Source organism: Thermochaetoides thermophila, assembly GCF_000221225.1.
Source record: "Thermochaetoides thermophila DSM 1495 unplaced genomic scaffold scf7180000011816, whole genome shotgun sequence".
Classification (NCBI taxonomy): Eukaryota; Fungi; Ascomycota; class Sordariomycetes; order Sordariales; family Chaetomiaceae; genus Thermochaetoides; species Thermochaetoides thermophila.
In genome coordinates this window covers 1,576,910-1,598,384 of record NW_006383032.1, presented here as the reverse complement: position 1 = coordinate 1,598,384, position 21,475 = coordinate 1,576,910, and the positions used below count along the sequence as shown (strand labels likewise).

The 21,475-nt window shown below is 55.7% G+C and overlaps 6 protein-coding genes across 6 annotated transcripts; 2 read left to right on the top strand and 4 right to left on the bottom strand.

Moving 5' to 3' along the window:
• Window positions 1–586: 586 nt before the first annotated feature.
• CTHT_0025230 (uncharacterized protein) lies at window positions 587–4,229 on the top strand (the record flags this gene model as incomplete). Its single annotated transcript, XM_006692920.1, has 2 exons — window positions 587–714; window positions 776–4,229. 2 exons carry the CDS (start codon window positions 587–589, stop codon window positions 4,227–4,229), a joined length of 3,582 nt encoding a protein of 1,193 aa, XP_006692983.1.
• A 1,231-nt stretch (window positions 4,230–5,460) lies between these two features.
• Window positions 5,461–6,572, bottom strand: CTHT_0025220 (putative dolichol phosphate-mannose biosynthesis regulatory protein; the record flags this gene model as incomplete). The annotated part of the gene is made up of 4 exons (XM_006692919.1): window positions 5,461–5,670; window positions 5,758–5,838; window positions 6,370–6,427; window positions 6,478–6,572. The coding sequence occupies 4 exons, from the start codon at window positions 6,570–6,572 to the stop codon at window positions 5,461–5,463; spliced, it is 444 nt and encodes a 147-aa protein (XP_006692982.1).
• Window positions 6,573–6,753: 181 nt separating this feature from the next.
• On the top strand, window positions 6,754–9,194 carry CTHT_0025210 (putative pre-mRNA splicing protein; the record flags this gene model as incomplete). Its single annotated transcript, XM_006692918.1, has 4 exons — window positions 6,754–8,377; window positions 8,490–8,734; window positions 8,940–8,990; window positions 9,078–9,194. 4 exons carry the CDS (start codon window positions 6,754–6,756, stop codon window positions 9,192–9,194), a joined length of 2,037 nt encoding a protein of 678 aa, XP_006692981.1.
• A 1,163-nt stretch (window positions 9,195–10,357) lies between these two features.
• On the bottom strand, window positions 10,358–11,398 carry CTHT_0025200 (uncharacterized protein; the record flags this gene model as incomplete). The annotated part of the gene is made up of 2 exons (XM_006692917.1): window positions 10,358–11,121; window positions 11,179–11,398. The coding sequence occupies 2 exons, from the start codon at window positions 11,396–11,398 to the stop codon at window positions 10,358–10,360; spliced, it is 984 nt and encodes a 327-aa protein (XP_006692980.1).
• Window positions 11,399–12,647: 1,249 nt separating this feature from the next.
• Window positions 12,648–14,369, bottom strand: CTHT_0025190 (dihydrouridine synthase-like protein; the record flags this gene model as incomplete). The annotated part of the gene is made up of 2 exons (XM_006692916.1): window positions 12,648–14,156; window positions 14,220–14,369. 2 exons carry the CDS (start codon window positions 14,367–14,369, stop codon window positions 12,648–12,650), a joined length of 1,659 nt encoding a protein of 552 aa, XP_006692979.1.
• Window positions 14,370–16,676: 2,307 nt separating this feature from the next.
• CTHT_0025180 (uncharacterized protein) lies at window positions 16,677–19,276 on the bottom strand (the record flags this gene model as incomplete). The annotated part of the gene is made up of 3 exons (XM_006692915.1): window positions 16,677–17,077; window positions 17,146–18,133; window positions 18,275–19,276. 3 exons carry the CDS (start codon window positions 19,274–19,276, stop codon window positions 16,677–16,679), a joined length of 2,391 nt encoding a protein of 796 aa, XP_006692978.1.
• Window positions 19,277–21,475: the final 2,199 nt, after the last annotated feature.

Genomic DNA, 21,475 nt, shown 5'->3' with positions numbered 1-21,475 from the left:
GCTCTAGAACCCTCGCACGGCAACTTGCTCTGCGTGTGTGTGCGTGTCGAAGCGAAACGCCCTATCTCTACCTGCCTAATTTTTATTCTTTTCCTGTTTCTTCCTACCGATAACCCGGCCAACCCACGAAATATTCGCCGTCTCCTAGACCGTACGTACTTAAGCAGCTTTACCTAGTAAAATACTGTACCTACCTACCTACCTACCTACCATAATCTAGCTTTGCGCAACAAATAACCCTCCGCTTGGTCTTGGTCTCCGCCGACGAGCCATCGCAGTCAGTTTTGTTGCGCTGCTTTGACTCATTCCCCGCGTTCCCGGACCCCCTCTCTTCCTGGATACAGCCTTGCCGAGAGCCACGACAACAAGAACACGGACAGACGCGTTGATCGCGATCTTGGACCGCGCGTAGACCTGCTTCTCCTCCTCCCGCTGGAACCGATTCTTCCTGCTTTCCCCGCCCCGGGGCGTGCGCGCGACACCCAGATTCTGTGAGCAGGCCACTGCTCCCCCTCTCTGCCCAGTTGCCATTCATGCCAGGTTTGTTCCTTTCACTCGCCATCTCCACCAGAACCCGACAATCAAGATGATGGATGCAATGTGCGAGGCTAACTGGCGGTTTGCGACCGTGACAGGCCATAAGAAAGACCGGAAGAATGGCAAGGAAGGTGGCAGTGTGGTTGCAGCAGTGACCAAACATGGTGCCAAGTTTTCGTAGGTCTTGAGCGTGCGCTTTCAACGGCCTGGTTTAGAGACTGACTGTTGCGATGCCTAGGAATGGGACTGTCTCCAAGGCGACCTCGTCGGAGCCGTCCCCCATTGTCTCTCCTGAGATACAACCCGCCTCGAGTCTGTCCTCAACAGATCATCCGGTGACTTCGCCTTTGCTGGATGCTGCATCGGGGACAGGGACATCGTACACCACGAGCACCTCTCCGGGTGCACAGGACTGGCCTAGAGGCTTGTCCCCGGGGATGGCGGGCTCTCCGGGGAATCTGATCAACTTTGTCGGGGAGTCTCCGCCGACGGCACCCTCTTCATATGAAGATGCCCGTGGCGCGCCTGGCCGGGCTGGGCCGACCCTACCTCGACCTATTGCTGCTCATCATACGCCAGCCTCAGCCTCGCCTCCTATTGTGGGGCGCCGTCCTTTCAGTTTGCACATGGACAGCCACTACTCTCCTCCAGATACCCACCTGCCGCTCAGCGCTGCGGCAGTGGCCAGGCGAGGCTCGCTGAACTCTCCCTATGTTCATGGTCGTATTGTATCGAACCCCCCGCTCCCACATCATCCCCAGGCTCACTTTTACGGAGCGGCGCCTCTCGACCTTGATCCAACTCCTCGGTCCGGTATGAAGGCGGGCGAAAAGGGTTATTACTTTGGCTTCGATGTTCTCACGTTGCCGAGCGTGGATCGCGCTCCTGGTAAGGACACTGTGGTCCTCGCTGGCTACGAGGGAGGGCTCGAGGTCTTTTCTGTCAGCAGGCGCGGCGTGGAACATGTCGCCAATCTCAAGGGGCTACGCGGAGGCGTCTACCACGCCAAAGTCCTGCCATGGACTTCGGCCAGCTCCGATCTGTTTCCTCTTGTTGCAGTGGTCGTTCACGGCCCAATCTTGCCGCAGAGGACCTCCGAGGGTGGCGTGGAGGGCGGCGATTACGACCCCGTTTCCGCAGACAGATCCGATGCCATGATAAACAGCCCTGCTCCTTCGGTCAAGAATGCCGGCAGTAGCAAGACTGGTGCAGGGCTCATCGAAGCCTACCAAACCAGCGTTGAAGTCTGGTCCCTGAAGACGGGTCAGCAGTTTTGCGTACTTCTTGAGGCGCCTAAGATTCCTCTCAAGACGTCCATCACGAGCCCTAGCTTCCACGCTCCCCCTCCTACCGGTGCTTTCCACATTCATGCAGATGGCGGGAACATTATCGTATCGTCGGGAGTTACGGGAGAATGCTGGGTTTACCGTCAGATGCCGCCCGTGGGCGAGCTGCCACTCCATTTTGGCTGCATCGGCAAGCTCTGGACCACTCTTCAGCAGCCCCCGAAGGGCGACACCCCCCAGGAACCGGATTGGAGTCGTATCCCTGGCCCATCGTCTCCACGTCCTCGCCCGCAGACTGCTATCGTGAGCGTGAGCGGGAGATGGATTGCCTATTGTCCAGCCGCGCCGTCCTCTCAGATTTCGTTGCGCGCTTCTGTCCCGGTACCTGTGTACGGCCGGGCTCCTGGCCTGACATCTATGACGGCTCCCCAACTACCGCCTGTCAACGCCGAAGTCGACTTGTTTATGACCGAGAGCGTTGTGAACAAGGTCATGCGTGATGCGACCCAGGAGATCATCCAAGGTGCGAGGTGGATTGGCAAGCAAGGCATGCAGGCATGGAACAACTATTGGAACCCGCAGCCAAACCAGCAGCCACGTTCACCAACCACTGCTCCCCAGGGCTGGGGCGAGACATTGCAGTTCCCGCCGACACACGGTCCGGTGACTTCCCAGCCCGTGGTCAAGGACCCCGGTATGGTTTCGATTATCGATATCGAGACGCTCGGTTCATTTTCAAACCTCCATCCCATTGCTACGTTCAGCGTCCCGAACGGCTGCAGCTTTCTGTCGCTTTCGCCATCGGGCCTCTCGCTCTTCAGCGCGAGTAGCAAGGGCGACGTGCAAACCGTCTGGGACCTGATGCGAATCCATAACACGAGATCGTCGCCACTCCAGGCCGCCGCGTCGCCCCTGGGCGGTCCCCGGGTGCGCCAGGTCGCGCATTTCTCCCGGATGACCGTGGCACGCATTATAGATGTGGCCTGGACGCGACCTAATGGCGAGAGAATCGCCATGGTCACGGAGCGTGGTACTGTACATATCCTAGATTTACCCCCTAGTGCTTTCAGTTGGCCCCCTCCTCGCCGCAGGCGCGCACAGGAGACCAAGGCCGCTGCCGCCGCCTCCGAGGCTCCGACCTCGGTTGCGAGCTCTGCCGCCAGCTCGGCTGTCTCAATTGCTTCAAGTGCCTTGAGCTCAGTCCGTGACGTTGCTCTCCCGCTTATCAACCGACACCAGCGAAGCAGTTCCAGCACACAAGCCGCGACAGGTTCAGCTATCGGAGGGTACGCTGCCGCGGGCGGTAAAGTCCTTGCCGCCAGCATCACTCACTCATTGGGCAAGACTGGCAATGTGATCAGCCAGCTGCGGCATACCGGCGAGAACAGAGTCTCACTGCCGAGCTCTTCTCCGCCTGGCCCGTCATGTGTGATCTGGGTGCCGGGCAAGCGGAACCACTCCTTGTTTATTTTGGGTATGGGGCTCGTCCGGACGTTCCCCTGCAGAACTCGGAAGGCTGATGGCAAGGGAGGCAAAGGCCATAAGACGCTGCGCCTGTCCCGCTACAAAGACCACAGCCTTCCCATGCTTCCGGATGATGTCTTGCCGCCGGTCGTCAAGCGCATCTTAGATCCGGAGGAGTACCTGGACTTAGCGGCCGCCGCCGCTGATCGAGACTTTGAAGCAGGAGCCAATACTCTTGTGCTCAATCAACCACGGCCCCGAGTGCAGAAGCCCTACGACCTCAGCGCGGAGTCTGCTATCCCGCAGGCTGAGATCGAGTCGAGCGCCCCGTACCAGCCTTTCCACACTGATCGGCGCGTGGTGCTCTACGAACTGACTCCATCCCGACCCACCAACACCGGTAATGAACTCCAGGAGAGAGACCTTTCCTCTCTCATGTCGGGTGCTTCTCTTGGAGACAACACCCCTCTCTCCTCGTCGCCGGAGCCGAGCAGCACTCCCTCTCGTCGTGGGAAGAAGCGCCAGCCTCCGGCTCTTCCTTCTCCTCTTCCTCCTCCTCCCGCCGTCGTGCCAGCTGCTTCCTCTGTCATTATCACCAGTTCGCTCCCCTCAGGAGCATGGGTCTTCGGCCAGCCCCTTCCTGCCATTCGGTTGGATGTTGGAACAGGCCATCATCACCTGCTGGATGACGCAGATGATGACAGCGACAATCCAACGGTGTTCAGTATCCCTCTTGATTCCCATGCGTCAAGGGCATTGCCTGCAGAGGCGATGGAACGGGTTTTGATGCATACGGATGGCGGGGATACCAATGTGGGAATGGCGCAGATTGTTATCACTACGCGTAAGAGGCGTAATAGATACAGAGGGGGCGAGGGAGATGAAGATGGGTTCTTTGAGGATGATTGTGAGGTGTTGGATTTTGCAGATCAGAGGGTCTAGATGCAAGCCCAGCTTTGCCCCTTCACGCTTCCCAACAAGCCAAGATCCTCTCATACTAATCTATCCAGAGAATGTGGGTGGTTTCGGCACGGGCTTCTTTCAGGTTGTATGGGTGTGGGAGTTTGGGCAGAGGTTGGGAACTGGGTCCAGGGATCGATCTATTGCCCCCTCCCCCCCCCCTTTTTTTTTTTTTTTTTAAGAGAGAGAGAACGAGAGAGAGAGAGAGAGAAAATCTGTGTGTGAGGCTCACTTCCCCGCAGGTAAGGGGGGATTATTATAGCATACATGACCTAATATTGTAGCACTGTTATCATGTCTTGGTTTATTCTGTTCATGATAGAAAGGAAGATGGATACCGGGGCGACTACCATCAGCATCAATGTCATCTAGCGTCATAATCAGCAGCGAGAGGGTTGGGGCTAGGAGTTAAGGAGCATTTGTTTGATCATGCCATTTGAACCTACGTTAGCTAGGGACCTACATGGTACAGGCATACATCATTGTCCGCAGAGCTCAGCTGAAGGATTGGGGGGATGGGGGGGAGATGGGTGCATCAGCCTGCGCTGTTGGCCACCTTCGGGAGAGGAGTCGGAGAGGAAGAAGTGAGGAATGAAGTGAGGAATGGAGTGAGGAATGGGAGAGAGAGGTAGTTGTTGGGTTTACTTCCTTCCTACTTCCATTTCCCAGCTCAGCATAGCCAATATAGGTTGTTCTCCTCTCCTTGAAAGGTATCGTCTCTGTCATCCCCCTTACAAGGCGCTGGCTGATGCTTGCCATGCGCTTGGATTTTTTTTTTTTTTTGGTTGAGGGGAAAGTGTATAGTGCCATGAGAGGACAAGGCATGAGGTCAGCCCCCTCCGCATTCTCCTTCCCGCCACCCCCCTCCCCTTCCCCCCCCCCCCGGGCGCCCCAACACTAAACAACCCCTAAACACCCACCCACCTCGCTAGCATCTCAGGAGATGTTTTCGGGGATGATCAACACAATGCTCGTTGGCTGTTTAAAATGTATGCATGTGAGGAATTTGAATCGAATCGAGTGGCTGTGTCCTCGATTCCTCGACTCTTTTGCGATCACCAAAGTAGACAGCGGCAAACCCATCAACGTGTTGTGATTTTTGTTGGCTTATTATTATTAGTACACCACGTCGCCGACAATCCTCCAGCTTCAACCTTATCCCAACCGTAGCCCCTGACCCTACCGTTTCTATAATCCCTTCCCCTTCCTCTTTTCACTGCTTCTTCTTGCTCGCTGTAGACCCGGCCGCCGCAGCCGCTGCTGCGGCCTTGGCGGCCTTCTTTCTATTGCTGCGGATCATGACGACACTGAGGAAGGAGCCGACAACGGCGGAACCGAGCAGAATGAGGATGACAGGGATGCGAATAGCCCAGACGCGCGGAGGGAAGAAATTTTGGAGCGGGTGGTCCGAGTCAACGAAGGGCTGGCAACAAGCAGAAGGTTAGTTAGATCGAGTCTCGTGCCAACAATGTAGTGAAGGTGAGAGTAAAAGCGAAGGGGATGGGCGCACCATAAGCAAGGTCCAGATGGTGTAGTAGAGGAAGACGACAGTGGCCACCACGAGCATGGCGAGGCCGACGAGTTTATCGAGCTGGAAAAAAAGAGTGAAGGAGTGGTCAGCTACACTGAAACAATAAACAAGGTCAGAGATCATGGACTGAGGAGCACTCGATGACAAACCATTGTCGATGTGGAGGGTTGAGATGCGACAAAATGAACAGGACTGAGGTTTGTTTGTGCGCGTGGATTGTTGCGCTCTGTAAGTCTTAAGAAGCAAAGGACTGCAATATCGATTAATTAATGGCTGAACAAACTTTCACTTCCTTGAACAGTCGGCCGTGGGGTCGTGGGCAGCGGGCAAGCAGTGGACAGCAAAGCTTGAAGCGATGACGGTTGCGCCACGGTGACCTCTCAATGCGTCTTCAGTCGCATGCAAAAGGGACAGGCCCGGGGGCCGGGGGTTCGCGTCCTGTCGTGGATCGCCCGAGCTGAAGAAACCCCAGGGCCTGGCCCAGGCAAGGCGCAAGGCCCAAGTCGCCTTGTTCCACAGTTGTGGGGCAGTGGATGGTGGACACTTAACAGAAGCTGGTTGCTCGTTGCTGGTTGGTTAGGGCCCACTCACAGTGCCCATAGGCGTAGGCTGCAGTGCTTGAATCTTTGCCTCGCGGTCGCCGCAGTCGCTCAAGTTTTCAACTTAGAATACCCGTCACTCCTCATCGTCCTTACAAACCTTGAACGCTTTGCTTCGTCGATGCACATGCGCATCTGCATCACCACTGCACTGCCGTCGGCGGCCCCTGTCCTCATCTCCATCCCGCCGCGCATCGAGAGACACAGCATCGCCCATCGATTGCTGTTCTTCTGCCGTCGCCGTTGAGGAAACCAGCTCCGAATTAACGACAGAACTTGATCGGCTTCTCGCCGACGAAATCAAACCCTCAACCCCCCTTTCTTCCCCCCCCCCCTCCCAAAAAAAAAAAAGTTACCAAATTTTGAGTTTTCCAAGATGGCGTCGGCTGATTCCGCTGCTGCGGCGGCCAAGACGGAGGAGCAGAAGCTCGCCGAACAGCGCGCAGAGTATCAGAAGCTGCTCGAGCTACGCAGTCAGGGCGTGTATCTGCCGCCGCACAAGCTGCGCGCCCTGCAGGCGGCCATCACTGATCCCAAGACGAAGGAGTATCAACGCATCGCTTGGGACGCCCTCAAGAAGTCTATCAACGGTCTGGTTAACAAGGTCAACACCGCCAACATCAAGCATGTCGTGCCTGAACTGTTCAACGAGAACCTGATCCGCGGCCGCGGCCTGTTCTGCCAGAGTCTCCTCAAGGCCCAGCACGCCAGCTTGCCTTTCACGCCCATCTACGCCTGCATGGCCGCTATTGTCAACACCAAATTGCCCCAGGTCGGCGAGCTGCTCGTCAAGCGTCTCATCATGCGCTTCCGCAAGGCTTTCAAGCGCAACGACAAGCCTGTTTGCTTGTCGTCCACCATGTTCATCGCCCATCTCGTCAACCAGCAGGTCGTCCACGAGACCCTCGCCGGCCAGATCCTCGTCCTGCTGCTGCAGAAGCCAACCGATGACAGTGTCGAGATCGCTGTCGGCTTCATGCGCGAAGTCGGCCTCTTCCTCGAGGAGATGGCCCCGCGCATCGCCCATATTGTCTTCGACCAGTTCAAGAACATCCTGCACGAGGCCGATATCGACCGCCGCACCCAGTACATGATCGAAGTGCTGTTCCAGATTCGCAAGGACCGCTACAAGGACAACCCCGTTATCAAGGAGGAGCTCGACCTCATCGAGGAGGAGGACCAAATCACTCACCGCATCTCCCTTGACGAAGACATCAATACCGAGGATAGCCTGAACATATTTAAGTACGACCCCGAGTGGGAAGAGAATGAGAACGAGTACAAGAAACTCAAGGCCGAGATTTTGGGCGAGGTGAGCGGTGACGAGGATGAGGAGGACGAGGACGAGGAGGATGAGGAAAGCGAAGAGTCAGAGGACGAAGAGCAAAAGGCGATCGAGATCAGAGACCAGACGAACGCCGACCTTGTCAACCTGCGGCGCACTATCTACCTGACCATCCAATCGAGCGCCGATCCCGAGGAAGCCGCTCACAAACTGATGAAGCTTAAGCTCCCCCCCGGCCAGGAGCCCGAGCTGGTATCCATGATCATCGAGTCGTGTGCGCAGGAGAAGGTTTATTCCAAGTTCATGGGCTTGTTGGGCGAGAAGTTCGCGCGCCTGAACCGCATGTGGATGGAGCTGTATGAGGAGGCCTTCACCAAGTACTACAACACCATCCATCGCTACGAGACCAACAAGCTGCGCAATATCGCCCGCTTCTTCGGCCACCTGCTCTCCTACGATGCCATTGGCTGGCATGTCCTTTCCGTCATTCAGCTGACGGAGGAAGAGACCACGGCGGCCAGCCGTATCTTCATCCGCTTCCTCTTCGAGGATATCCAGGAAAACCTAGGCACCGCGAAGCTCAAGGCACGCCTGGGCGACGAGGCCCTGCAGCCCTATCTCGAGGGCATTTTCCGTCACGATACCCGTCGCAACGTCACCTTTGCCATTAACTACTTCACCGCCATCAAGATGGGCTACCTTACCGACGAAATGCGTACCTTCCTCGCCAATATGCCCTCACAGGCTTTGGCCGCTCCCCGCCAAGACGAATCCGACAGCGAATCTGCTTCGACTTACTCATCTTACTCGCGCTCGTACTCGTCTAGATCCCGGACGCCATCACGGTCGCGGTCTCGGTCCCGAGGTCGCTCTGCGTCGCGTACCCCTCTTCGTAGGGCCAGATCCTACAGCCGGAGCAGGAGCAGGAGCAGGAACAGGAGCAGCCGGAGCTACTCCCGCAGCCCCAGCCGGAGCAGAAGCAGCGCCAGAAATTATTCCCGCTCTGTTTCCCCAAGAAGTCGGAGCCGATCCATCTCTCGCTCGGTTTCTCGCTCACCACCCCCTCGTCGTGGTCATGCCCGCACCCGTAGCAGGTCGTATTCACGATCACCCTCTCGGTCGATCTCGAGATCTAGGTCATCACGATCAAGGTCGCTATCTCGCTCCCCATATTTGTCCCGATCCCGATCCAGAACGCGCTCACTGTCGCCTGACGCTGCCACGGCCCCAGCCAAGCGCCGCAGACCAGCCGAGTCATACTCCCGTAGCCATAGTAGAAGCAGGAGTCGCTCACCGGCGCGGTCTCCGGCTCCAAGGAAGCAGAGAAGGTACGATAGTCGAAGTCGGAGTCGGACTCGGTCGCCGTCGCCTGCAGCCAGGCGGACTTCGCGGTCTGTGTCGCGGTCCCCGTCTAGGTCGAGGTCGAGGTCGAGGTCGAGGTCAAGGTCGAGGACACCGCTGAAGCAAGGCGCGCGGTACAACAGGTTTCTGTCGCGGTCAAGGTCCCGATCGAGGTCTGTGTCCCGCCCTAGAACTGGAGGAGGACCCGTTGATGGCAGGGGTGCTCCTGGCACTGTTGCAGGAAGGAGACCATCTAATGGTTATGGTCCTGATGTTGCTGGTGGTGGCTACAGGGAAAGGAAATACCGTGGCCGGGAGAGAAGCCCCATTAGACCGGCCCGGTATAACGATAAGGATCGGGGAGCTAGGAGCCTGAGCAGAGACTCGCGAGATGGCCGCGACTGGCGCGGCAGGCCCCCTGCGAGGCGAGCTAGTCGCTCGCTCTCCAGGTCGAGTTCAAGGTCGAGGTCGAGATCTCCTCGTGCGGCGGCCCCGCCACCGGCGCGAAGTCCGGTTGGTGCCGCTGTTGGGGCCAAGCGTCGGAGGTATGACAGCTATTCGCGATCTCGGTCCAGGTCGCGGTCCCGTTCGGCGTCTAGGTCAAGGAGTCCTCCAAGACAGTCAGCCAAGAGAGGGAGAGTTGATTGATCAAGAGATAAACAAAGCAGCGACGAAGATAACAATGATATATATATATATATATATATATATCAACATGTTTTTAGAGAGAGAGCGTTTTCTCGTTACATTATGGTCCTGTATGCCTGTTTGATGGCTAAATATGATTACTGAGGATTATCACAAAGGGGAAGATGATTTTTTTTTTTTGGTTGGGCGTGGAGGGGGGGGGGGGCAGGAGGCTTGGGGGAAGGAGGCTTGGGGGAAGGAAGGGGCAACAAGAAAGTAATGAATGAACACTGGTTTCATCTTAATATCGATCAACAGGGCCAAATATGAGGAGTTACCCCTCTAGGGAGGGAGCTCTTTGCGAGTAGCTGTTGACGGTGATCCCGCTACCCCAATACAAGAAGCCATTGATACTAGTAAGCCCATCGTTGTTTACCTTTGCTCCGTACACAGCTTCCCGGACTCTCTGATATCGCTTCTTCCAAGAAGCCATTTAAAACAAAAAAAGACAGTGAAACCGGAAGGTAAAGAAGTGTACTCGATAACACTAAATGCATTTTTTTTTCATGTGTAACGGTATGTATAGCTATTTAGGTATGTGAACAATGCTTCATACAAACTCAAGCAAGCCATGTGCTACTCAATCAACATAACCACGTATCGTTGATAAGCCCATATACTCAGATCATGCGAACCCCACAACGAGAAAAAAAAAAGTTCAAAGCCCTCAGACAAACACCAGAGTGCCGTTGTCATTGCCTATCCTCTCATCCAGGATGACCGAGGCCGACACATACCGGCCATCGGCCCGGCACAGCTCGGCCTCGAGCCGACGACCGCCGTCGCTAAGCCGGACATTCCGCGCTGACGCACCGAAGTTGCCGCCGGCGTGGTGCTGCGGCGCTTGGCCGCCGGGGATTTGCAGGACTTGGCCGGGGTAGATCAGATCAGGGTTGGGGATGTTGTTGACGCGGGCAATGTCCTCGAAGGTACCGCAGCCGGGGAAGCGGGCAGCAATAGCGCGCAAGGTGTCTCCCGGCTGGACGGTGTAGGTCTGCGGGGCGGGAGCACAGTGGCCGCCGCCGGCGGAACGACCCGAGGACCAGCGGAAGCTGCCATTGTCGTTCTCGAGCAGCTTGTTCAGGCTGATGGTGCTGTCACGGTAGGAGCCGTCACGGCACCTGCACGAAGCGCGCAGGATCCAGTCGCCGCCAGAGTTCTCGAGACGGATGTCGCGGGCCGAGCCGGAGAAGCCGCCGGCGTAGTTGCGGTTGCGCGAGGGAGAAGGGGAGCTGTCGCGGCGCTGCTTCTGCTTGAGTTGCTCCTCGCGACGACGCTTCTCCTCCTCCTCACGACGCCTCTTCTCTTCCTCCTCACGCTTCTTCTTGGCTTCCTCCTCTTCCTTCTTCTTCTTCTTCTCGTCGATTTTCTCGGACACCTCGTCCTGGAGCTTGTGGCCCGCAACGGCACCAGCAACGGCACCGAGGACAGCTGGAGCACGGTCAGCACAGTTAAATTTAATCGTGATGTGGTACGAGGGGAACGTACTGCCCAGTTTGCTGTGGCCAGCCTTGCCGCCGAGCTTGTTGCCGCCAACAGCACCGGCTACACCGCCAGCAATGCCGCCCAGGATGCCGCGGTCGCCAGAGGGGCCGTCGCTGCCGTCGCTGTCACTACGCTTGCGTTGGCTCTGCTGATTGTAGGCCTGCTGGGCGCTCTGGTAGTAGGAGGCGGCTTCGCCCTGGCCGTACTGGTTGTAGGAGGTCATTTTGTTGAGGATATGTAATGTGTGGATAGGGACACTATGTAAATTGGCGCTTCAAAAGGGAGGTTGTTCGAAAGGAAGGATTCTAAGAAACAGCACTGGTTGTTGGGGAAAAGGGGAGACGGCACACGCTGCTCCTTCGCAGCCAGACTGTCTGCTTATATATACAAACAGGGAACACGTAGGATGTGGCAACAGGTTGCATTTGGCATATCACTTTTAGCATCTGGCACTCGGCCCCTGGCATCCCGCACAGCCGTCGTCGTCCCCGCCATCGTGGCAGGCTGAGAAGTCAGGATCAAGATCTCACAGCCCAGAGCGAGCTCATCGGACGAATCGAGGGAACCTTGACGGCCCCGCCTTTGCCGGGAGCTGAAAATCGGGCCTCCAGTTCCACTCTCGGCCCACTCCTGCATGCGAGGGCTCCGATTGTGGGACCAACCGCGCCTCTCGAGAGGTTTCAGACGCCGCTAGCTGTGGCTTGGCATGCCGTTATCCCCATTTTCCGTGGCGGTCGGGTGCCGTAGGGTTCGGCATCGCCTAGACCGCCATGGTGATTTGACAGGATCACCCGGGTTGGCGAGGGACATGTGATATGATGCTGTTTGAATTTTGGACATAAGTTTGTGGGGACTCAACACTTTTGCTCTTGGCCAGTTTACGTTTGTGTGTACGGGATTCGGATTACCTGGGTACTTAGGTGGCATGGCATGGTGGTGTATTGTATTCGTGTCCACTCAAAAAAAGAGTCTCTGACAACCTGGCAGATTGCGCAGCAGTGGCTGCCCTGTCTGGACCTGTCTTTGACTGTCATCGTCATCAGATTCGTCGGGGGTTCCACAGGATCGCGGAACCAGGACTGGCTGTGGCTTGTTGAGATCGCTGCCCAACATTCTTGCCTTTGTCTTTAACTGCCATGGCTCGCCAGGACCGCACCGCTGGTGATTGGCTATGGATGAGGTGTCTGACGAATCCAATAGCGCATGTCGACACGGCCCCACGCCATGGTGAGAGTGGGGTAGAAGCGTTGCTTGGTGCTGCTTGTCTCTTGCCGCCCCTCATCCTGTGTCGAGCCCCTCTTCGGTTCCTGAGGAAGCTTGGCTGGGTGGCCTCTCCACGCAAGCAGAAGCTCGCAGACTTCCGCACCGTCAGAGACTGCCATTTGGTGCAGGTTGATCACATCACACACTCATCCCAGGATTGGAGGCTGCAGGATGACTTCAGCTTGACTAGCAGACCTGAACGAAGACGCTCAGCCGCTTGCCACTGCGCTCGACTGGCCGTTCGTCTGCTCGTCCAGAGCTTCGGTCACAGCTGTCGTTGCAAGAGCTGGGGCTGCAACTCCGTTCTCCTCCTTGAGCTTCTTGATCGTCTTCTCCACATCTTCCTTCTCCCCATCCGCCATTTCAGCGGCCAATCTTTTCTTCTCCTTCTTGCTCAGTTGGATAGAGCCCTTGGCCAAAGCCTCTTTAGGCAGTGGCCGAACAATGGGCTGGACAACCCACCACGGCCTCCAGCACTCGCGAACTGTCTGTGCAGAGCTCTCATCGTCTTCACTCTCTCCTTCCGCGAGGGCAGCAGGCATATCCTGCTCGATGCTCTTACCATCCGTCCTCTCGTACTCGAGCAGGCCCTCGGCCACTTTCTTCTCGACCAGCCTGCAAATGGCTTCGTATGCGTCTAACTCGCCCAACCGCGTCTTCGCCAGTGCATCGCGCACGTCATGATGCCGCGAAACCATGTGCCGGAGCAAGTGGAAAAGGTGTGGTTGCATGCCGACGTAATTGGCCGTTAGGATCTCGGGGTTCTCTCTCCGAACATCGTTGCGCTTTTTGTTCGGCCTAACATCATTGGGTCCCTGGCCTGGAATGATGATCTCTTCCTTCAACCATTCCGTATCGTCGCCAGGGACAAAGAGGGGTCTTCTCTTCGGCGGCTCCACGCCGCGAACGTGTTCATATATGATGTCAAGATAGCGTCGGTACACCTCGTCGACGCGCCAGCCTTCAAGTCCGTTCTTTCCGCGCCAGTAGCCCCTGGGCTCCTGGCCAATTGGCGGCGGTGGAGCAAAGATACCTGGGTTGCTCAGGTTGCCTTCAGCGCTCATGACACCGTCTGCGCCAGTAACTTCCAGACACTTTTGTATATCCTCATGTTGCAGAATATTGCCATTGGCAAAAATTACGGTGTCTGGGGGGAGATTGTCGCGCAGATAGCGGATCATCTCCCAGTCCGCGAGGCCTGTCAGGTGTCCCTTCTGTTCGCGCCGCCTCCCATGAACGGTAAGAATGCTCGCGCCCGCCCGGAGCACATTTTGGGCATACTTTAGAGTTGCCTCTTTCGTATCGAGAATGCGAATCTTGGCCGTAACGGGAATGTCGAGGTTCTCATGGAGGGTGTTGATTAGCTTGAAGATCAACTCCTGATCCTCCTGCAAGAACGACCCGTAGCGCCCCTTTTTAGCAATGTTTTGAGGACATCCCAAGTTGAGGTCAACGGCATCACAATACGGCTGCACAATCTTCGCAGCAGCCAGCAGATGATCCGGGTCGTTGGCACAGAACTGCACAAAAAAGGGGCGGTCGAAAGCTGGGTTGCCGTCCAGCCATGGGACATCAGAGCCGGGTCTTGTGGGCTGGAAGTGCTCGTCCCGGTATACGTCGCTCTCCCGGAACATGCGCGCGTGGAACATTGGGGAGTATGCCAGGATCTTGGACCGTTCGGACTCGGGGAAGAAGGAACGCGAAAGCATGCGCCAGGCCTGATAGCAGCACTCATGTCAGTTTCGGTCTTCTCAGAGCTTTGAGCAAGCGCAAGCACTTACGAACTCAGACTGATCAACCATCGGCGCAACGATGTACTTCGGCGAGCCAATGCTCTCGTAGAACGCGCGGCCATGCAGTTTTGGTTTTTTGACTGCTGGCGCCGGGCCGACACCGACAGATGCCGCTGTATCTGGTGATATAGACGCCATTTGACGATGGATGTGCAACGCGATGGCTGGCCGCGACGAGACAACGACCGAGGCCGACACGGACCGCGCCCACGCAACCGAAGCGCGGACGGGAACTCGGGGAAATAAACTGCACGCCAGTGTTGCGGTGGGCTTGGTGTAGAACCCAACTGGATGTCAGTAGCTGAGTCGAGCCTCTGTGATCGGCTAGCTGCGCGTGTTGAGGACAAACTCTTCGTCCGTTTGACACGCAAGCTTACGAACTCGCCAGGGTCCAGCGAAAGAAAAAAGAAAAAAAAGTTTGCCGTTAGCCTTGCCCACAAGGCTGAGCCAGATTCGACAAGGCAGTCTGGGATGATTGGCCATCTCTTCACGCACCACTGAAGCGGGATGATGCAATGGGTCCACTGTGAAAGGCTGTCTGCTCCCGGCAGGCAAGTACAGTTAGTCATCTCCAGGCCCACACTGTGCCCGCTTATCAGCCCTCAGCTTAATCACCTCATTTGGGAGGATCTGAGGGGGAACAACTCTCGAAAAGCTTGCGCGGGATATCTTCCGACGGTCTGGGGAGCACAATCCCACACATGCCTGGACCGAGCATATTAAGTACAGAAAATCTTGGAATGCGTTCGGCCTCGTATCCGATGCTCACATGGCACCATTACCGGAATATCCCAGCAGTCTAAAACATTGAACCCCTCATCCCATCACCACTCCTTGTTGGTGATGTAAAGGATCTATTCATCCAATCCAGTATTCCGAGCGCTTTCCCCGATGAACCCCATATTTATATTACAAAACACCCCCAGAAACCTGGTATCAATTACACCATACGTAATCACGGACATCATCCAGTAATCATTCTACTCCACCACCTGACCAACCCTCCTCCCCCTCACTAATCTCAGGCACACCAACGATTGATGAAGAAAAGTCCCTAGAGAGGGGGCGGAAACGACAGGAGGGAGGGGTCGTTCATGCACGTCACTTCTGGTCCTATCCATTCGCTAGTGTAGCCGCTACTTCTGCAGGCTTTTTATCCAAGCTTCAAGTCCAAGCTGACATTTCCGTCCACCTGCAGACGGACTGTTTCACGTGGACCAGTCTATGTGTCAGTACGTATAGGTATGTGATAAAGTGAGACCGGGGAACAGCGAAATGGAACACTTTATTGAAAAGGTTGGTGAGTTGATTTTTTGCATTCCAATTATATCTGTCACCAGTGCCATTGGTACCAGCGAGGCAAGGCTTTGGATTGTCGTCATTCATCGTACCGGGATCAATCGAAGTCCTGAACAAACGAACTTCGACCTTAGTTGGCTTCGCTTTCCAGAGAGGAAGAACTGACCATTGAATAGAAGAACCATAGAGGATAAAACTACCAGCTACTTGACAACATTACACGAACGCTTCAATGGTGGAAAAGCAAGAAATATGACTGTTATTGACTGTGTAGAGTGTTACCTGTAGTAGACTGCACTCGTGCCATCCATAGCAAGGCAAGCAAGCGGACCGAACCTATGACAACCTCTGGAGAAAAACTGCCATAGAAAACCAACATATGAGACAACCAACAGAACAGACATGATTACTGCCTCCCACTAGCCTGACCATTCCTCATCCTGTCACATCCACAACCTACTTGTACTGTGTATTGGGCAAAATAAGCCCCTCACTTTTTGACCACCGGGTGTAACAACTCAAAGAGAACCCCATACCCTATGTACTATGAAACCACGCTGAAATGAGGATGAGTGACACAAACCCATTATTTCTTTCAACACCATCGCTCCACCCAAGCAGAATGATTATGCATTCCGGTGAAAGCAGGAAGCTGTCAGAAGATGCTGCTGTTGGCTTGTTCGTATCATAAGAGAATTCCTGTACCATCGACGTTCCATGTCCACCATGTTGAAAATCCCCTGCTGAATCGTTTGACTCGAGCGAGTCGGTGGGGTACCGGAGCATGGACGGCCCTGATGGGTAGGGGTGGTGCTGGGAATTAAGGATGAAATGCCGCTGTGCTGCGCTGCGCTGTGCCAGAGTCTCTAAGCCCCGAAAGAAACAAAAGAGCTGATATTACGCAAGGAACGAGATGCACAACTGGAAAACGCCGTGACACCGTACTATGCAGAGAGCCCGAAACGCCAGACAATAAAGTATGTAAAACCCTGGGTCAGAGATGAATAAAAAAACACAACGAGTCTCCACGCTCTCGCCTTTGAGAGGAAAGATGAGTTAGGTACGTTGTGTGATCATCGCTGCGCTCAGAAGAAGTGTGTGTAAATTTTGGAGCTTTCGTGAACCTCCATCTCTTGCTGCTCTAGGTTAGCACCATATCTCTCCGTCAGGTGGATTAAGGATACCAACCATCTTAAAGTTGTTAAGCTCTTCTTTGATTTGTTGAGCCAACATGGGAGTAAGACGATTGCACGTCGCGATATCACCGCGACGATCATACTCTTGACTCGGCCAAGTCTCGAAGAACACGATGCGAGGACTAAACGTCGTGCACCGCTTAGGCTGCTGCCCGGGCGTAGTGTTGCCCTTTTCCTGGCGGAGACGAAGGGCCGACACAAAGTAGTCCTCGTTTCCGACCGCAATGGTCTGAGCACGTTTTGCTCCCTGCTGGTCCTCGCTGGGCGTGCTCGGGGCGCTCGAGCTGGAAGAATCCGAATCAGACGGCTTGGTTTCAGATGGGCGAGGAGAGCTTGAAGAACCATTCCGGTCTGGAAATTCCATTAGTGTCAATCCACCTGGCTCTCGGCTCTTGTAGTAAGAAGACATCATGACTTACTCTTCAAGATGCCCTTACGGACGGGGGTAACAGAGGCCAGGACTTCCGCTCGATCCTTTGCATCCCCGACAATTGTCTTGCGAGCTGGTGGTTCGGGAGTAGCAAAAGAGTTATCAACCTCCGAGCTGGCAGGGCGGTAGGAGTCAGGAGCACCAGGTGATTTATTCGTATCACCAGAACTGCTCCCGGTACGGGAGAAGTCGAGCGCTCCACGGAGTTGTTGAGTTTCAGGATGCACAATGGCCCGTTCAACCTCGGCTTCTGCGGTGACCATGGACACAGCAGTCTGAGGAAGATCCTTCTGCTTCGCTTCACCTGCCTTGTCGCCAATAAGCGACTTTGGGCGGAAGAGACCAACGAGAGACCGAGTTCCCTTCTTCATGCCACGGCCCATCTTCCGAATCATAATCGAAGCCGACGACGCCGTGGACGAGATGGAGAGATTATCGGTCGACCCGGAAAAGAACCTCCCGCCATAGATATTGCTCCCGATGCCAGCCGCTTCTTGCTGCTGAGCAATGCGGTCCTGCTCCTCGTCCTCGGTGCCATCTTGCTTGCGAGCCTTGTGAGACTTGCTCTCTTCGTCGGCGCCCTGCACAGCCTTTCTGAACTCTGCAGCGCTGCCAAAAGAGAAAGCACGGCGAAGTCGTGACGTCTTGCTCCTAGGCTTGCCGCTTTTTTCGCTAATGTCCGTCAGCTTTCTCACTGCGAGACTCTCGATGCGACTCGGCGAGGGCGCAGTATGAGGTGTAGAGCTGGATGCGTCGGCGGCATTGGTGCCCGCCGTAGCCTCATCCATCGTCACCGGCTTGGAAAGGGGCGAAGGATTGCCTGTCTTCTTCGCGCTAGCGGCATCGGTCGATGAACTGCGCGGCGGGATGTTGACTGGACTGTGGGCGCCGTGGCTGGCAGTCTGCTGATGAGGAAGGGAGGAAGTGGGAGTGGGGTTATTGGTGGTGGGGACGGGGCTGGCATTGCGGCTGGCAGACTAACCAAAACGGCAGGGGGAAAGCCTTGTGTCAGTACCAGTGAGACATGTAACAGCGAACGCAGAACATGATTGGACAATGCGGCTGTAGGCAGCCGCGGATAAGAGGAAGAACAACAGAAAATAGGGAAAAGAACTTACAGATGGTTGAGTGCTCTCTCCACTTTGGCGAGAAGCGCGGACGTCAGAGTGTGCCAGCTCCATAGCATAGCCATTTAGGTCCGCTATCAAACGCGAGGCAGCATGGGAGGCGCGATTATCGTTGTTATCAGCAGTTTGTGGACGGCGCGATTCCCCTGACTGAGCGAAGTCGTACGGCATCAAATGCACGGAATCCAATGCAGGCAAACTGCGCCTGCGGATCTTCTTGATTTCCTCTTGGGTCTGGCCGCGAGGGACGCTAAAATCGTCCACAGGAGACCGAGCAGACGCAACGCAACTGTTTGGCCGGTTCTTGCCAGGGGGAGGAGAGGGCCGAAGCAGCGAGAGTGAGTTTGGGTCTGGAAGGGTCAGGCTGGGGGCGTCGTTGACGTTGCCGGAGGTCGTCGCGGCAACGGGCGAAGTAGCTGGGCTCAGCACAGATGGGTCTGGACGCAAGGCTGATCGCCTGTATCTCTCCGGTAGAGGGCGAGGGGGCGTTGCGGATGGAGTCGATGACTGTGTCGCGGTGTTTGGATTGGCAGGACGGGGAGAGGTGGCTGGCCGGGCCGGGATAGTAGAATCGTCTCTGGAACCAATGTTGGTATGCAAGGAAATGTTGACGGTGCTGGGCAGGTTGGTCATAGAGGAGCTAGCGGCATACCTGGAGCGCGAAAGGTCGAGAGCCTGGATATTGGGCACAGCAGGTGAAGATCCTGTGCGGTGTGCCCGAACTTGCTGCCACTGTGTTGGTGGATTAAGAGCGGTGGGCGTGGTCGTAAATGCATAAGGCTGGATAGGTCCGGGGCCGCGGTGGATGGCGGGGGTCGACGCCGAGGAAGGCAGCGCGTGGATGCCATTTTGCCTCTGGGAGCCTGCCGGCCTGTGTTGGCTGGCGGGCTGGGTAGGGATCGTCTGTAGCATGCCAGAGGCTGAAGATGGCCTGGTTTGAAGCATAGTTACGGTCCCCGATTGCTGGGGATAGCCTTGCACTAGAGCCGCCATGTTGTTCTGTGTGATGATATGCTTGTACTGGGACTGGTTTGAGCGACAAACGGCGCACAGATTGCTCAAATCTGGAGTCAAAAGGATGGATATCTGGTTCAAAGGACCTCGTGTCAGCACCCGGCCCTTGAGAGTCACCACACGCTAATTCCAAGGCGAAACGATCAGGACTTTGCAATATAAGGTGCAGACAAGCAAGTCAATTTAACTCACCTGTCCGAAATATTTAGAGATAATTTCAGAGGGAAAGATGGATCTGCTTGGTGGCACAAAAATTCCTCAAAGGGAACACTGTAGGATGTAAGTAGTAGAATCGAAGGTCGCCTGCGGCCAAGTGCAAGTGATTTTTTATGGCTCGAAGGGCCGTGGTCCGCGAAGTAGTCCACTGCTACCGTGGACGTTCGTCGGTTCGCGACTTCAACGGGCCTGAAAAACAGGATAGGTTTGCGCAGTGTCCACCGTTGACACTTGCAAATTTGCGACTATTGAACCCGGCACATCGAAGGTCTGCAGGACGCTGATAGTTTAGAATTTGATGAGATGAAAAGAAAGCGAGCGGATGGCAGTCGTGCTCCGTCGGTTTTGTGGCCGATTGTGGATGATGGGGGTATGGCGGCAGAATTGTCCAGGGGTGAGAGAAAATATAAGGGTTTAATCGCTGGCCCAGAGCGAAATGCGACGTTCCAAACAGACTTGGGAGCACAAGAGATGTACGGAAAAAAAGACTTGAAGGTAGATGTCAAAACAGTCCAGTCAATGGGTGTCCGACAAACAAGATGGAACACCCAAAGATGCCAGGAAGGCTTCAAAAAGGGCTGGGAATCGAAAAAATATCAGGCGAGGCGTGCCAACAACACCACGCACGCAGGACACGAGACTCCGCGACGCGTTCCGGAGAGAAAAAGCTTCAAGGGGGCTCAGGACGTGAGACAGCCTGACGGATGGTGGGACGGATTGCAGCCCGGTAAAAAGAGGACCCGGAAGTCGAAGTGATGTACTGCGAGGTGGGTGTCCACGCGGGCTGGATGTTGGCCACGACGGGGAGGACGAGAGAGAAAATTGGAAAGGACGGGAGGGGGGATCTAGGAATCTGGGGAACGAGGAGTTCAAAGTTGGGATTTGAGTGAGGGAAGGGCGGAGCCACGGGAAGGGAATCTGGGGAAAAAAACGAATGGAGGAGAGAGGCTGTGAGAGAAGGACAATCTTGGAAGTAAGCACAAGGCTATGGGATGGAAAGCAGGGTGAATGTGGATGGAGAGAACACACGACCTCATCCATGGGCAACGCTGCGGGAAAGTCAGGGCAAGCGGCCGACCTGCCCCGGACGGAAGCGCAACAACAAGCACAGAGAGCAGTAGAGCCCGCGCCAGAAACCCCTGGAACGAATTGGTCCTCCCATTCCTTTCTCTCCTGGCCCGACACCAAAATTCCAAGACACCCGACCCTTGCAACCAGTGCAACTCCTGGGCAACACGATCTGTCCAGCGCCCCACAGTCTGGGCCTGGAACCCCACAAATTCACAAATCGGGACAAGTGCCCACTACCAGCCAAGCAGGTACCACGCTAAAAGCGCGTTGAGCTAGACTGCCTTGAGCGTTGGCACAGTACACGCAAACAATATCCCCCGTCTTCCAACGGCCCTGCGTGGCGGGCGTTCTCCTTTTGCTGCATCCACCGCGATTGGACTCTTGAAGTGGGCGCTCCTCGCTTGTTCGACGCAGAAGCAGAAACATCCATTGTTCTGTGGAGCTTCTATGTTAGATCCATTTCCTTTCATCGCGCTGGTGTGGGCGACTTGGGGCTTTCGGTCTCTGCCACCAGAGGCTACAGTGGCTGTGAGCTGTGTGTGCTTCAGCTCTTCCAAGGCTTGCCGGCTTCACAGATCATAGAGTCCAGGACAGTCTTGGGATCTCCTGATCTGACTGCGAACCATGACACATGCGGTTTGTCATGCCGATGTTCGCTGGCTGTTCGTTGCGACTCGCATGAGGAGAGTTCGGACCAAGCCCTGCGGTGATAACAGGGTCCTCCCCTCCTTTTTTTCCTTGTTAATCCGGACAGAGGTCGGCTGGGGTCCTTGATCGTGGCTCAGGAGAAGCTCCCTGCCATTGGCCAGCTCAGCACGGGGGTGGGTCTTGACTTAAGGTATGCACGGGGCTCTGGCCAGCCCAGTGCTGGGGGCAGATGGCAGCAAGAAC